Below are 15,046 nucleotides of genomic sequence, written 5' to 3'. Positions count from 1 at the left end.
TCTTGCTCAAACTTTTCTATGACAACATAATCCATTGTGGAGTGCATTTTGTTGATGTGCTCGACGTGGAAATTTTGCCTGCGCGACCACGCCACGAGCGTGAATTTTATATTGTACATTGAAATGGTTAGATAAGTTGTCACATATAAAATCTAGATACAATAGCTTATAAAACATGTGGTCACCTTTGGACTAATCCCCTCGAGAACTCTCACTCCTCAGTAGAGACCTCCACCCCTTTGTGAGAGGCTATGCTCAAAGCTCCATGTAACCATTGCATAGACATAATCCGTGGCATCTCCTTCATGCCCTCAGAATATCCAATTGTTCGATGGTACGTATTGTGTCAAAATTCCGCTCACGCTTCTTCCGGAGCTTTCCTGGCTTGCTCATACCTAGCGAGCCAGGTCTTCATGGATGCATGGTGCAACATACAAAAACGATTCACTTTCTCCTCCATTGCATATCTCCATTTAGTCTATCATCATACTTTAGCGACCATAGCATACTGTTGTTTGAATCCACCATTGTTAGCCACTGTGAAATATCCACTAACGCCTCTAACACCAACCAACCTTCAATCATGCTACCTTCTTTTGGCCAAGCTCATTGTCGCACAAAGCCTTTCGAGGTTTTCGTGAAGCGCTCCAAGAAGAACATCCATCATGTATGGATAGGTCCTGCAATCTCCACTTCATCTACAAGATGCATCAGGAGATGGATTTGTATCGTAAGCATGCTGGTGGGTAGGTACTTCTCAAAGAGACAGACCATCTCCACTACTCCTCACCTTGCAGACTCAATAGAGGATGTCTTGATCTCCTTCTATGAGATCCATTACACTAAATTTGACAACCTATAGATCACCCCGCGTATTTCTAGAGGGAGACATCCTACGATTATGATCGGTAGTACAAACTACCGCAAATGAAGAAACATTATGAACACTGCAACTAGACTCTAAATAGCAAAATATGCAAGTCACTTACAATCGGGGCAAGTATAAACTTGACATATCGTATGCCAATCATGGGGTTTTAGCCCTAATAGTTGGTCGTCTTTAGAAAAAGAGGATCCAAGAGAACACATCATACACGTTAGAGTGCAGATAGACCTAATAATTTGCTTTACAATGCACTCTTCTTTAGTGGACAAAACCTAAGGAGCATGAGGTAGTTGCACACGTAAAGTTTCCAAAAGATGGTTTGGACCCTATGTGGTAAGACAGGTGTTTGATAATGCTACTTATGCATTAAATGAGATGGATGGGATACCCATAAAACTTCCGATAGCAAGTAAAAGAATCAAATTATTCAAGAGGTAGGAATCTAATGCCTATAAGTTGCCAAAATTGGAAGAAAATAGTGACCCATGATATAGAGCCTAGCCATGAAGATATGGAAGATGAAGAAGTAAAGGATATGGTTGCAAAGGATAAGGAGGACTCAAAATTTAGTGACAACTAGGATTTTGGCACATACCAGAGGATGTGTAGATTCAGAGAGGGTGGATGTTGTGCCACTACGTGGACATAGTTTGAAAAACTCTGGAGTGCATCATCATCCAACTTTCTTATTGATCAAGAGAGTCAATGTCATCTGAGTCATTAGTGCTAGTGTGAGTGGCATGGATGGTCCAAAAATACTAGATTTTTAGACAATTTTAGCCTATTTTTAATATGTTAGATATTATTTATTGTAAATATCCTAAAAAGCTAGGAAAGCTTCTAGATTAGGGTTGCATGCAAAAAGCAAGTTGCTTTTTCAGTCAGTTTTGGGATTTTTCATAAAAAGGAAAGATAGGTGAAATCATCGCATCGCGATCGCTGTTGACATGTAGAAAATAAAACTTTGAACTGAGGGAGGAAGAACGAGTGATCAAGGAGATCCCTGAGCAGGTGTCTTGGGGTTTTATCCCCCTTTCGAAGCCAATGGACCAGCAGATTTGGGTTTCAAGCAGTAAAGATGAAGTTGTTGATTGATACACATTTTTGTCTATGAGGGAGCTCTAGGAGATCTAATGCTTAGAGATTGCTTCTGAGTAGTGCCAGACAAGGGATTTCAAGTTATGTCAATACATACTGATTTGATTCATTATGCTTCGTATTTATCGTGTTTACCTCTTGTCTAGTCTTTTTCTTCTCTTCCATATCCTATCTCTACTTCCTTCTATCTCTGATCCCTAGTGGATACGACCTTTCGACAAAAACCCCTCCGACACAATGGCAGCGGCGGCGGTGAGAATCTCTCATTCTCTCTCTTTCTCTCTTTCTCTCCTTCTCCCTCCAAAAGCCACGATCTCTTTCGCTCTCTTTCATTCTCTCTCAAACTCTTTGCGGAAAAATGTCGTGCTCGAGTTTCACCCACTTTTTTTTCTCAAAGTACTGTCACTATTTGCATCACATTTGCGATGCAAATAGTGATGCCACTAATTTGCGTCGCAAACACCCATCACTATGTCCCTATATCCTTGTAGTGGGAATTCTTGTGTTATGGGTCCCTTGAGCAGATTCTTGATCTAAAAAGCATTCTTCAAGGTTTGCATTTTCCTTTCAATATCACGAGTTCTTTGATTTGTCATGCCTAGTTAGGCTATATTAGTTGCACCTACATATGATCAAGTCATCATGTAGCATAGAGATTCATGTGCCTTCTTCAAATGTTTGTAAGTAATATTGCTATTTTTTAGTCATTTCATTATTGTTTGTGATCCTTTTTCTTGGTAAGTAGAGTTACATGTGTCTTTGTAGGTAAAAGAACGGCTTTTAAGACCAACAGTGCAAAATTTGAACATTCTAGTCATTCTTCTAAGAGTTTTAATGCTTCTCCAATGCATAATGTTGTTGAGACACCATTGGTTTCAGATAAAATCTACTCAAGAAAAAGAAAGTTTTTTGGAGAAAATTTAGATCTCATGTAGATATGTGGCATTCCATTGGCCACGGGCGGCCACAGGCAAGAGGGTGATGCTTTTCAGTGCCTCCCCTAGAACCAAAACCCCCCCCCCCCCCCCTCCCCCACCCCTCCTCATTAAGGCTAAGGCTCCCTCTTATGAAAGCTTAAGGTCCCCCCTTTTTTTCTTCATCTTCTTTTTTAATTTAGAGAATCAAAATTTCTAGTTAAAATTTGTTCAAAAATTTAGTTTAAATTCATCATAATTTAAAAAAAACTTTGAATCTTAGTAAAACTTGTAAAGCATTAAGAAAATTGTCTAACTTTACGAAGAAATTTAAAATAGCTTATAATAATTTTAAAAATTAATAATAAATTTTAAAATTTATTATTGAGTTAAAATAATTCTTAAATTTTTAGGAAACCTTATAATTAATAAATAAAAATTGATAATAAATTTTTATCATTTAGAAATATTTCAAAATAAATCTTCAAATTTTTAGAATAATTCATTTTAATTAAGAATAAAATGTTTCAAATATTTTAAAAATTAGTTTAACCTACTAATGCAAACATATGAACTCGGGGATAAGTGATTGGTGGCTTTTATTAGAAAAAAGAGTTGAATCATGTATACTTGACTATGAAGGTTAAGTGAGTTACAGCGTGCTTATACTCTATTATACTTTCATTGAAGACATTGCAAATGTGTGGCTATAAGAGCCTCATTTTCTCTACTTCAGTAACCTTTTTCTTTTGTGTTTCCTTGTCAATACTCTATATGTACTCATTGAAGACATTGTATATGTGTGGCTGTAAGAGTCTCATTTTCACTACACTAACATTTATCTTTTGTCTTTCCTTACCAATGCATGAAGTGAATATTCTATGAAAATAATGTGCATTCACTTGAGATTTGGAGTTTTTGTGTTATGGGTCTCTTGAGCAGATTCTTGATCTAGAAAACACATTCTTCAAGGATCCCATTCTCCTTTCAGCATCACGGGTTCTTTGATTTATCATAGTTGGTTAGGGTGCATTAGTTGCATCAAATGTCAATACATGGATCTAGAGCATGGTAGCATGATGACATAGACAATGAAGAGACTGACTGTTACACAATTGAATTAGGCTTCAAGATGGAAGCTTGGACTCATAAACACAATCTTGTGTAAGACATTGACAATGACAACTAATTGAAAGTACAAGCTACCATGACATTTCCTATTGAAAATGATAGTCAAGTACAATGCTTTATAGTAGTTGGGTTGTTCCACTCTCCTCATTGTATATATGAGATTCATGACATCTCTTCTTGGAGCATACATCATTTGTCAACGCCTCCCCCTCAAATGATGAGTTCCTATGCTTGCTGGCTTTTGCCACCCCTACATGTAAACAAGGGTCAAGAGACTAGCTCTTTGGTAGCCTAGTCAAGTTAAGTCTTGAAACTTTGCATTTTGGGAAGTGTTTTTACATCCACTATGGGAAAGATAATTTCTCCAAAACAATTTGCTAGAGTTGTTATTGATAGCAAAAGCATCTTCTTCATCTTCTTTATTTATGAGCTGATTTTGATGGCTGCCATTTTGCACCTGTTGTGCGCTTTTACAATGGAAACATTCAATGGCTATGTGACCAGCCTTACCACAATAATGACATGTCATCTTATCTTTGTTGTCGAAGTTGAATCCTTAGCCTCGGCCCTTTGCTCCAAATTTTCCTTTGGTGTACAATAGACTGTCTTTGTGTGTTGAGACAGCTCATTTGCATCTTTGTTTTTATGTTTAGTTTCTTCATCAAGTAGAGAGTGCTCAATGTCCTTAAGTGAGAGATTTGGAAAATTACTTCATCAAGTAGAGAGTGCTCAATGTCCTTAAGTGAGAGATTTGGAAAATTACTTTAAGGTAGATACAAGGTTCTCATACAGCTCTTGATTTACGCTTGCTAGTAATACTGCTATGGCTTCATCTTCATCAATGTTCTTGTTTAGAGTAGCAAGTTGAGTTTTTAAACCCTTAAACTTATTAATGTGCATGGGGATAGAATAACTATCTTTTCCATCCAGTTTGTAGAATTGCATGAGTAGCTTTACCTTGGAGTTTTTAGCTTGAGTTTCAAATATCTTGTCAAGCTCATCCCATACCCTTTTTGCATCTTTGATGCCGGAGATATGGTGCAATACATCATCAAATAGTCCCCAAGAAATGATGCCTAGAGCCTTGTTGTTCATCTTTTTTCACTCTTTGTCTTGAGCTGACTTATTCAATGATCCCATCTTCATTATCTTCCTTCTTGTTATCTGCATCTCCTGTATCATCCTCAAATAGATCCCAAATATCCTTCCCTATGAGATGGTACATTGTTTTTTCTTTCCAGGCATGAAAGCCTTCACCATTGAATTTGGCTATTTGCTCAAGTTCAAACATTTTGAAGGAGATCTTACCGTTGAGAGTATATTCGAGCAGTGTCTATCCTTTTACAATGAGATTGAGGTTTACAAAGGATTCAATCAATTGGGCATTCCACATTAAAAATCTTCATGTTTGTCATTGACATGACCAGGAACCAGCATCCAACAACTAGGAATAACTAGCAATGAGGTGGTTCTTGAATGTGCTCAGAAAACACACGTGCTAAGAAGCATTGGATTAGTGTCAAGAGATACTATGCTTGAAGACTTTACATTGAGCTTGATGATGCATGATCTTCAGGTGGATTGCTCCAAATCTTCTTCTTAAGGTTTGCACTTGTTGGAAGCTGATTAGATCTAAGTTTCATAGGCTTCATTGTGTTGAGAACAATGAGAAAATGAAGTGGAAAAAGAGCTTGAAATGAGGAAGCTATGGATTAGGGTTTGACAGGGAGGCAACTAGTTTTTTTAATGCAGTAGTGCATAGGATGAATGATTCAGCAAAATATTTGAGTTGGAGGAAGCTTATTAGCCAAGTTTGAGATGCCCTATGGCAGCAGGGTCAATTACATTGCATGCACAGAGAACAGGTGTACGTGCGACCAACATGCACAGTTTTAACAACGAGCTCGAATTTCGCCAATGTTGAGCTATAGCTAGGGAAATGTTGGTGTTTGAAGTGCACAAATAAGAAGGTTCAGTAGTAGGAGAACACTTTTCCAAAAGGAGGCTTCCAGAGATTTCGCCTATATAAGGAGATCCAAGAGCTAAGCAGGCACGGTGCATGTTGGCTCTCGGTTGGCTATGGCTGCTAAGTAGAAAGAGTGTGATTCAAGTGGAGAGATGGAGTCATACACCCAATTTGAGCTGAGTAGAAGTGAAGAGAGGCTGAAGGAGCAGTGTATAAAGCTATGCCATGCTCACCATGGCTCTGATACTCATGATGACATAGACAATGAAGAGATTGAATGTTACCCAAGTGAATAAGGCTCCAAGTTGGAAGCTTGGACTCATAAACACAATATTGTGTAAGACATTGACAATGGCAACTAAGTGAAAGTACAAAATACCATGATATTACTTCTTGAAAATGATAGTCAAGTATAATGCTTCATAGTAGTTGGGTTGTTCCACTCTCCACACTGTGCATATGGGATTCAAGACATCTCTTCATGGAGCATACACCATTTGTCATATCTTTTAATATCTACATCTAATCAAGTCATCATGTGGCATAGAGATTCATGCGTCTTCTTCAAATGTTGATAAGTAATATTACTATTTTTTAGTCATTTCATTACTGTTTGTAATCCTCTCTCCTCGTAAGTAGAGTTACATATGTCTTTGTAAGTAAAGGAAGGCTTTTAAGACCAATGGTGCAAATTTTGAACATTCCAGTCATTCTTATGAGAGCTTCAATGCTTGTCTGGCGCATAATGTTGTTAAGGCACCATTGGTTTCAGAAAAAAATATGCTTGAGAAAAAGAATGTTTTTTAAAAGAAAATTTAAATCTCATGAAGTGTTCCTTTTTCCCTACTTTTTGGCCTGGCTTGCTTAGCGCTGCAATGCTTTTGTACTGTTATTCCACTTTTCACGGTTCCATTTCATTATTTTGACTCATATACATCTACATCATGAAGCTTAGAATGCTTTTTATTAACCTTTGTACCATTTGACTATCAAATGAGGTTTAATGAGTCTCAACAGTGATTGATCTTGCACTAACAAACCTTCACAATATGCATGTCTATATTATGATGGAATAGAGCTTGTGAGATACAAGTCTTTCCATGGTTTTTCTTTTGCGCAATATCTGTACTTGACATTGAGAGTGCCTTGCTATGTCAAAACTTTTTATATCGTTTGTAAGTCTTTCTTTACAAAACAATGCAAAAATATATAATTATGTTCCTCACATGAATTTCTTGATCAGCTAGAAACTAACTCTGCTTATACGATATACACAACTAGATGTGTTAACAAGGATAGATGGAGGTGTAATAATACTACAATAAAGCATGCGCAAGGAGAGAAAGAAGGGGGGAGTTTTGGGGGGGGGGGGGAGACTTCACACAATCAAAATCTCATAAATGAATGGATTGTAGCCGGGAGACAAATGTATGCTAACTATTGTAGACTACAAGTATATAACATTTATAACATACTTTTGTGAATAATCTCAATAAAAAGCAGTTTCAAAGTCGTGAGATTTTATAGATTTGGTGTAAAGTGCTTAGTGCATTGCGCATGAAGCACACTATTTTTAATGCTACTGTGAGGATAGGGCGTGGTTGCTTCCGTTTGCTCACAAAAACGCAAAGTGAACTTGGATGTAAGGGGATTTTCTCGCAGGGCGTAAGGAAATGAATTGACTATAGTTAGTCGCTTCATGCGACGAGTCCAAGTGCAATTTCCCGTAACTTGCAAGGGTCCGTGAGTTTTAGCACTTGACTCTTGAGCCTTGTCAAAAGATGAAAAAGTCTACAGATCTTTCTTTTCTGTGAGAGAGTGTAACGTACATGCCATGGACACATGGTGAGAAGGTGCTCTAAGTAGTTCAGAATCATGCTTAGTTTCCCCCTACTTTTGACATTTTTAGTACGTCTTAACATTTTCTTGAAAAGTAAAAAGAGACTAGCCAAAAGTACGTCTTAACATTTTGTTGAAAAGTAACAAGCCAAAATTAAGTTTTTAATTTTCAAGCAAACAAGCCAAAAGTAGGTTTTTACTTCTCAAGAAAACAAGCCAAAAGTATGTTTTTACTTCTCAAGTACGCTTTCACTTTTCAACAATGTTCATGAAAAATATTTTTCATAGCATATACAAAAACCTCTAACTCAAATTTTTGCAGGGATTTTTGAATCAATTTGCATGTATTTACCATTTTTATAACTAAAAATTTTCAAAAGTTCAAGGTTTTAAACCTTCTTCTTTCAATTTTGAAGGCTTTTTTTGAAAATTTGCAGTTCACTTTACGTTAAACCTCGGTTTTTCGGGAACACTACAAGCAGGGCCTAAATTTGACGGCTATTTTCCTGTCAAGGGCTATTTTGCCTGTCAAAACAAGGCTTTTCAAAAATGCCCTGTCAAAACAAGGCTTTTCAAAAATGCCCTGTCAAAATACAAGTCAAATATCAAATTTTGCCTGTCATCATGACAAGCCCAATCAAAATGCCCCTGTCATTTGGCATGTCAACATTTGCAAGTTGCCTTTCATTTTTACTAGTTGTATATTGATATGATGTACTATATAGCAACTTGCAAGTCAAGAATTGGTGACTTGAGTACCTAGCAAGTCCCATGCAACTTGCAAGTTTTCAACTACTAACTAGGTTAGAACTTAGTGGCTTGGTAAGTTGGACTCTTACTATTACAATTTACTATATTTCACTTATCTTATCTAAATCTAAAACCTAGGATTTCAAAATCAACAGTCTTGAATCAATGTAAGCTTGTAATGTATGAGTATGTCATTATGGACACGAAAATGTTACAAATGCATGCAGTTCGGTGGCTCTCAAGGGGCAAGGTGATGGAAAGGTTTGTTCAGATTATGCCTGCTATTCTTGAGCAGTGGAAAAGACATGAGAAAAAATGGTATAAATATGCTACAATGTTTATGGTACAATTCATCATACACCTTTTAGTAGATGTACTTGGAGGGTTAAACAAACTCAACTCTAAATTTCAAAGGCAAGAGATGGATGTAACAATGATTGGTGCCCTTATTGATCTAACATTTGATAAGCTCAATAGGAGATATATCAAGTGTGATGATGACCAATTTGGTATTGGTTCAAAGCATCTCTCGGCATTCTTGAATATGACAAAAATGGAAAGTTGGTTTTTGTAGATGGTAATGGTATATCACATAAAGTTGTTTTAGTCTACAAGTTTTCAAGAACACAAGCCAAAAGCACGTTTTCACTTTTCAAGAAAACAAGCCAAAAGTACGTTTTTCCTTTTCAAGAAGACGTTTTTGCTTTTCAAAAAAAACAAATCAAAAATACGTTTTTACGTCTCAAGTACGTTTTCACTTCTCAAGAAAACAAGCCAAAAATACGGTTTTCCTTTTCAAGAAGACGTTAAGACGCACTTTTCAAGAAAATGTAAAGTCGTACTTAAGACGTACTAAAAATTTAAAAAAATAACCAGCTTGGCACTCGGTCTCGGAATCTCCGGTCAGAAGTGTTTATAAATATAAAATATCGTGTGGAGAGGTTCGTTCCAAGTTTTACAACCAGGAACATTCTCGTCATTCCTCCACGTATATAAATAGAGGAGGGACGGCCTGTGAGGATGTCACTGGTCCACAGTAGTGAGCGAGTAAATCAGTGGCAGTGGCAGTGGCAGGGACTCTGGACAGAATGGCTGGTGGGGCGCATCTCGCGATAGAGATGATAGGCGTGAACCAGAAGGAGCCCTGGGAGGCCTGCAGGCTCGCCCGACGCCCCACGCCATCGCCCGGCCCCTCCGAAGCTCTCGTACACATCCTCTGCGCACCCATCAACCCATCCAATGTCCTCGCCCTGCAAGGCCTTTACCCCCACTGGCGCCCCAAACAGTACCCCGCCGTCCCTGGCTTCGAAGGCATGGGAATCGTCCACCAGGTAAAAGGCCTAGCATCCCTCCTCTTGTGTGCTCTCTCAAACGTGCTGTGGCGTGTGCTTCTGATTAGGGCTTTCCGCCTCGCAGATAGGGGAGGACGTGGCGAATGTTTCCATCGGACAGCGTGTGATCCCATTGAGCGATAAGATCGATGAAACAGGTCAAGGACTATGGCAGGAGTACATTGTGGTGCCCGCCATGCGGCTTGTCCCCGTCCCGGATTTCGTCAGCGATGAAGTCGCTGCACAGTTCATTGTAAATCCATGGTCTGGTAAGCAAAAGCACATGGCGTGTTTGGAGCTTCACTGCCTCAATTTCGTGCAGCGATTTGACGTCGATGTTTTACCTTTGTCTTTGTGCTTTCCAGTGATTGGTTTGTTCCGGACATTGGCTCCCCCCAAAGGGGAGTATGTCCTCCAAACAGCTGCAGCTTCAGTCTTGGGTCGCATGTTTATCCAATATGCACATCATGAGGGGATCAAGGTAAAGCTCAGCGTGTGGCCATAGCGTGCTACTTGCCCAATGTGTAATCATAGCATGGCTACATTTCTGTTTTATAAAGAGGTCCTTTGGATTCAGAGCTGGTGAATTTGTGCACCACTTTGTTGCTCTGGACTACAGACCATCAATGCGGAGGTCCTTTGGATTCAGAGCAAGCAAATTTATGAACAAGTTTACTGCTGTGGGTAGAGGTCCTTTGACTGTAAAGGTTCTGTGGATTCAGAGCAAGTAAATTTATGCACAAGTTTACTGCTGTGGGTAGAGGTCCTTTTGAGTGTGAAGGTTCTTCGGATTCATAGCAAGTAAATTTTATGCATGCAGTAAACCATCAATGTAGGTGCTGTTGAGTTCAGAAAGTTCTTATTGTATTCAGAGCAAGTACACTAATACACACAGGTTGTTGCTGTGGGCTGTATGTAGACCATCAATCTAGTACGCCGAAACGATCAGATAGAAGAGTTAAAAGCCCTCGGCGCGGACGAGGTTATCAACACAAGCGATGGTGATGTGGTGGAGAAGGTGAAGGAAATCACGCGAGGGAGAATGGCGTTCGGGGCAATCGAATGTGTGGGAGGTGAGCTAACAAAGGTATGGCCATCCAGCTTACGACTCCTCGTGGGTGAAGCTATGTGTTATTCCCTGGCAGGAAAACATTGGGTTCCAAGCCAGCTGGATGCTACCAAGCTCAAGCTGAGTCTCATATCCAGGGACGTTTACAATCTGAGCATGTGGTTTTGACATGCAATGTGAATGCTGCAGGTTGTAGTGGAGTGTGTGAGAGATGAAGGCACTGTTCTCATCTACGGCCTTCTTGCGGACACATGTTTGAGAGCTGGGATACTGGATTTCATATTTCGGGGAGTAAAATTAGAGGGCTTTCATATGTTAAGATGGCTATCGCGCTTCTCCCTCGAAGAAACACAGGAGGTAATTGGCCACACCATGAGCTTGCTAGCTCAAAAGATCATTGAGCCATTGACTGGACAGAAGTACAAACTCCAAGATTTCAAGGACGCTATCAAAACGAGCTTGGTACTCTTTCTTAAAAGACTCACGAATAACGAAATCTGTCTCTCCTGCAATATTGGAGATCATTATTCCTTAACCTTGACATTGTGTTACTCATATGGATTGCAGGAACCTCTGCATGGCGGTAAGGTACTTTTGGTGAGCAATTGATGGTGAGGAACTCGCTGACCACTCTAGCGATAGGCGCATGGTGGTGGCGATCACGAATTGCGAAGGGCCAATTTCCTAATGCATGTGTCTTACCTTCTTTCTTTTTCAGGTGTTCTTAGACCGTCCTTAGTTTGAGGGTCCCATAACCATTGCACGAAGACTTGGAGCTATATATGCTCTATTGCATCATCGATCAAAAGATTGGACTACCTTCTCAAAAGGCCAACACCCAGTTCTCCTTCTTTTCCTCTCCTTAGAGGTGGCCATATGCACTTATTCTTCTCCCCTTTCCCGCGAGATTCTCCTCCACTTGCAAGTTTAATTTTCTCCCCAATTGACCCTCACTATTTCAGTAAAAGGTTGCTGAAATCTTGTGTGATTCGCATCTAAAAGAAAAGAAGATCGAGAATGGTCCCCAAGCAGAAAATGTAACGCACGGATGGCAATCCCACAGCGAGCTATGAAGATTTGGGCGAGGGCATCATTGTCAATCCAACTACGGTAACGGTCATGAGTAATAAATCTCCAAATTGATAGATTCTTGCTTGATTCCTGCATGCGATACGTTAGGTCCCGAACTATACCACGTGAGAATAGTTTGTTGAAAAATATGAACTTCGTCTCGATTATTTGAAGGATTAAGTTTTCCAAATGCATGTAGCAAGAGAAGTTAATTGCATTTAGATGCTATGCGATAAACTCATAAACAACATATAAGGCTTCAAGCATTGTCAACTTCCCATCCTCACAATAGGAGGGGTGTTTTCATCACTTTGAAGGTACATGTTGCAACTTGCACGCTTAATGGATTACATGGCAAGCAACTTAGTCTAAAAGAAATTCAATCTCGAAACTCTAAGATATTTGGCCAAGCTCTTGCTAATATCATGAACTAATAACTCATATTTAACATATTGGGATCTTAAAGATGTACGAAGTTAGCACAAACAACAATCAAAAGAACTTAAACTAAGATGCTTTGAGATTTGTCTGATAACTACTATCTTCATCAATCCAACTCGGGGTTAGGTTAAGTACAAATAAGAATTCCAGGTTCATCAATCCAACTCGAGGTTAGGTAAGGTACAAATAACAATTCCAGGCGTCAAAGGCAAGTGGAGAGCTCTAGGGATAAGAAACTCTAAGTCAAAGAGAAGACCGATACCTCTATACTTGTTTGGGGAGAAGATTGGGTTATCGATCATTGTAAGTGTATCCTAGCTGAAGGAAGGGAATGTTAAGTAAAATGTTGCGTAGTATTACTCTTAGATCCCAAGGGAGGGAGCGAATATGTAGATCGAAATGTTATCGCATCTATTATTGCATTGTTTGGAAAAAGACAATTGGTTTTGTTGGTTGATCAAACACCGTAAATGTTTTTATACTCAACTGGTTGTTGGATTGTTGTTTGGATAATTATTCAAAGTGCTTGATACGGTAAATTCATGGTAAGAGTCTGTGATGACAAGTTTCCATTTGGATGAAGGAATATTTTTTGAAAGATGATATTAGGGTTAGATGCCTTGTTTGTGCTTGATTCTTAAATGATCTAATTAAGGAAAGGTTCATTGTAGGGGTGGATCACCTCCATGATCGCACCACGGATCAACCTAAAAAGGGCACCACTCGTTTCATGGGCCGAAGGTTGAGTGGTGAAAAGGCTAACCACGGGAATAGTATTTCACTCCTAGGTAGCTTGAGGGTCAGGTGGAGCTATGAATACTCCTTGTGAAATTCGGAATGGAGTTGAAGACCTCTGTAGCCCCAACGTCTGTGGCGTTGGATGATCATATTCTAGATAAAGGATGAGAATTGTCGTGCCATGTGATTTGGACCACTTTCTTCTGCAAGGTAGAAGGGACATATAATTTTTCTTGTATGGGCAGGAGACAAAGATTAACTTGAAGATAAGTTAAGAAACTTGTTTGTCAAAAGAACTACTTGCTCTGTTTTCGTATTAGTGCTGAAAGTTACACGAACGAACTTTGTTTCCTAAAGTCTTAATTAAGGAAGGTAATTTTAAACTTCACACATAAATGTGATAGAACCTAATTAGATAACTAAAGAACACCTATTGAGAGAAGCGGGAGGGCGAAACCTGACGGATCTATCTCCAGGGTGATCCCAGAGAACTAGAAGATTTCTCACCAAGTTTTACCAATGTCTGATCCTTAGGAATTGTTAAGTTAAAACCTTGATTCATGCCGTTTTAGGGAATCAGAATGGGACTATGTCCTACAGGTAGAGAAGTTGAGCGACACATCGCTCTTGTTTTCCATTCTCTTTGAACCAAGTGCGGCATGGATTTACTTTGGCCTTGGGTATCTCTACGTAAAGTAGGATGTCCAAGCCCCAACGCTAGAATGTTGCTAGAAGACCTTGACTACAAGGGACCTATTTTAGATCAATCTTAGTGGATTCGTCCGCGAACATTCCATTGCGAGGTGGACTCAAGAAACCCTAGGTGACAAACCTTGTAACATTCCATGGTAGTACCGGGTGGTGTCGCTTAGATTCATCTCTCGATGAACTACTAAAAGCGTGCTTGGATAGCTAATAGGCGTGCATGTTATAGCTACTTACTACTTAGTTTAGAATAAGTGATTTGATCATTTAAATAATATTATTATTATAGCAAAAATATCCAATGATGTTGACCATGATATTAGCAATGGAGATGTATATCTCAACCAATATGTCCCATGTCCTTGCACTCAGCATAAGCTTACAATTTGCCAAAAATGTCATTTGTCTGTAGACCATGTGATGCAAGGAGGCATATTCCATGGCGGATACTGTGAGATTTTTCAATGGATTTCGTAAAACTATTTATTTGTCGGGCCTCGCACACAAGGTGGATTCCTTGTGTGAGAAGTTGATGAGACGTTCGTCCTTTTCGGGCGTCAAATGGGTGATTTCATAGCGGGCGATTTCATAAAATACATATTAAATTAATGGACATTTATGAGTTTAGAGTGCACACTCAAATTAAATTACGGTTAGGACAGAGTTTCAACCTATTTAATTATTTTGTGGTTAAAGATTTCTAAGTATTTATTTTTTTGTGTTTTATTTAATTATTTTCTAACAATTGTGAATGCTTCAGTCGATGTGTAGAGCAGACAGCGATGGCATTAGGTAGCACTAGGCGATGAGGTGAATCCAAATGCCTAGAAAAATTACTATTTTCTATTGGCACATAGCTTATCACTAAAGGCGTAGAATCAATATTTATTTAAGCACATGTATTTATTAAAACGCTTGACAAAACATTTATTGTCTTCTATGCATAAAGGCGCTCGGTTAAATATTTCATTATTTCATATTTGTATTTGGACATACCTCGACTTTTGGACACCCAAACTCCGTACTTTATATTTGGGCAAACGCAAACGCAAAAGCATAAGCATGATATTTGTAAAGTGGTCTATTTTTGGGCTTGAAGATAAATAA

The 15,046-nt window shown here is 38.9% G+C and overlaps 1 protein-coding gene across 1 annotated transcript; it reads left to right on the top strand.

The window, feature by feature from the left end:
• The first annotated feature begins 9,623 nt into the window (after positions 1–9,623).
• Positions 9,624–12,129, top strand: LOC148020672 (enoyl-[acyl-carrier-protein] reductase, mitochondrial-like). The gene is made up of 6 exons (XM_087698481.1): positions 9,624–9,915; positions 10,001–10,184; positions 10,281–10,396; positions 10,835–11,002; positions 11,174–11,446; positions 11,552–12,129. Exons 1-6 carry the CDS (start codon positions 9,673–9,675, stop codon positions 11,591–11,593), a joined length of 1,026 nt encoding a protein of 341 aa, XP_087554607.1. The 5' UTR covers positions 9,624–9,672; the 3' UTR covers positions 11,594–12,129.
• Positions 12,130–15,046: the final 2,917 nt, after the last annotated feature.

The sequence above is a fragment of the Lygodium microphyllum genome, chromosome 18, assembly GCF_053477565.2.
Source record: "Lygodium microphyllum isolate KBCC chromosome 18, Lygodium_microphyllum_v1.1.10, whole genome shotgun sequence".
Taxonomy (NCBI): Eukaryota; Viridiplantae; Streptophyta; class Polypodiopsida; order Schizaeales; family Lygodiaceae; genus Lygodium; species Lygodium microphyllum.
The sequence above is the reverse complement of the archived record's forward strand: the minus strand, read 5'-3'. Positions and strand labels throughout refer to the sequence as shown.